This window comes from Octopus bimaculoides, chromosome 17, assembly GCF_001194135.2.
Source record: "Octopus bimaculoides isolate UCB-OBI-ISO-001 chromosome 17, ASM119413v2, whole genome shotgun sequence".
Taxonomy (NCBI): Eukaryota; Metazoa; Mollusca; class Cephalopoda; order Octopoda; family Octopodidae; genus Octopus; species Octopus bimaculoides.
Window position 1 is genome coordinate 48512662 of NC_068997.1, and position 1627 is coordinate 48514288.

Genomic DNA, 1627 nt, shown 5'->3' on the forward strand with positions numbered 1-1627 from the left:
TATGGATATATATGAATATATATGTATATATATATATATATGTATGTATGTATGTATGTATGTATGTATGTATTTATGTATGTATGTAACCCCCTCTTTCATTATATTTTTTAGCTTCAGCTGTGGTTCTTGCTGCTGTGTGTGGATGTTTGGTAATCGTCGCCATTTTGTTGTTCATCTGGAGAATGTACAGCAAGAAACGGAGCAGCACTTTGAATTATGATGAAATCGAAACCGATAATCACGCCGCCCCTTTAAGCGACACGCCGTTCTGCAGCACAACCTCAATAAAGTAAGTATTATACACAAGGTTTTTTTCTTTCTATCAAGTTTCAATTATAAAAGCAGAATGTTCAATTAGAATTGGGTTTTATTGTAGGGGTTTCCACTTAAGACCTGACTTGGTTGTTTTTTTCTATTTTTTATGGGTACTTGTGTACGATTGTAGTTTGAAGGGTTTATAAAAAATTACAGTTTCTCTGTCCGTTGTTGTTGATGATGTTTATTCGAAGTCGGCTTTTATTTTGTAGACCTAAGATGAAAAGCATTCCAACCGTGACCATCACTATATTTTCATGGCTTAGTATCCCACGTCTCTTGAGCAAATTAGCCAATCTAATATCATTCGTCCATCTTGGACAAAAAAATTGGATTTTCACTGGAGGGAAATTTGGTGTAACTTCTTGTAAATCCTGCAACTAAGAATGCTTTAACGATTTCTTCGTCGTTAGAGAGGAAGGAAGTAATACAACAACACGCTATCCTACACATTCAAGCACTATACTGGTTTCGAATTTTTGCACAAGGCCAGCAAGTTCGGGGAAGGCTTTACTCGATTACAGCGCCCCCAGTGTGCAACTGGTACTTATTTAGTCGACTCCGAAAGGGTGAAAGGCAAAGTCTACCCCAGCGGAATTTGAACTCAGAACGTCAAGACAAGCGAAATGCCGCAAAGCATTTTGCCCGGCGTGGTAACGATTCTGGAAGCTTATTACCCTCGTACGAACACTATATTGTGAGTTTTGGAGGTGAAATATAAAATGTAAACACATTTGCTAATGTACAGATATTTATGACAAACAATTACAAGACCCCCAAAATTGATAGATAACAACTCGTAGAAAGAATACACCTGAAAATTAAAAAGAAAAGTTAGTGACAGGATATTAAATGCTATTACAAAGCCTTGAATGCATCCTAGTATAACTCTTTGTGTAGACAAAGAATGCAGAAAATACCACTGTAAAGAAAAAGACTACAAAGGAAAGAACTACACACACACACACACACACAGAGTTTCCATGTACAATTCCTCTCACAAGACTTTGGTCAACTCGAGGCTATAGTGAAAAACACAAAAGCCAGAAGGTGCTACACGGAAGGATGAAACTCGAAACTACGTCGTTGTGAAGTAATCTTCTTATCTACACAGCCATTGCCGTAGCCAACGTTACGTGAACGCCATAAGCGAAGGCATGGCTGTGTGGTTAGGAGTTCAGTCCCACTGCATGATACCTTGGCTAAGTGTCTTCCACTATAACCTAGGGTTGAGCTAAGACTTGCGAGTGGATATGGTAGACAGAAACCGAAAGAAGCCCGTCGTATATATGTGTGTATATATATATAT

The 1627-nt window shown here is 38.2% G+C and overlaps 1 protein-coding gene across 1 annotated transcript in view; it reads left to right on the forward strand.

Moving 5' to 3' along the window:
• LOC106871446 (synaptotagmin-15) overlaps positions 1 to 1627 on the forward strand; it is a 264254-nt gene that overhangs the window by 111000 nt on the left and 151627 nt on the right. The window contains exon 2 of the mRNA XM_052973905.1: positions 115 to 292. Coding sequence (XP_052829865.1) covers positions 115 to 292 — 178 coding nt within the window. The remainder of the gene's footprint in view (positions 1 to 114; positions 293 to 1627) is intronic.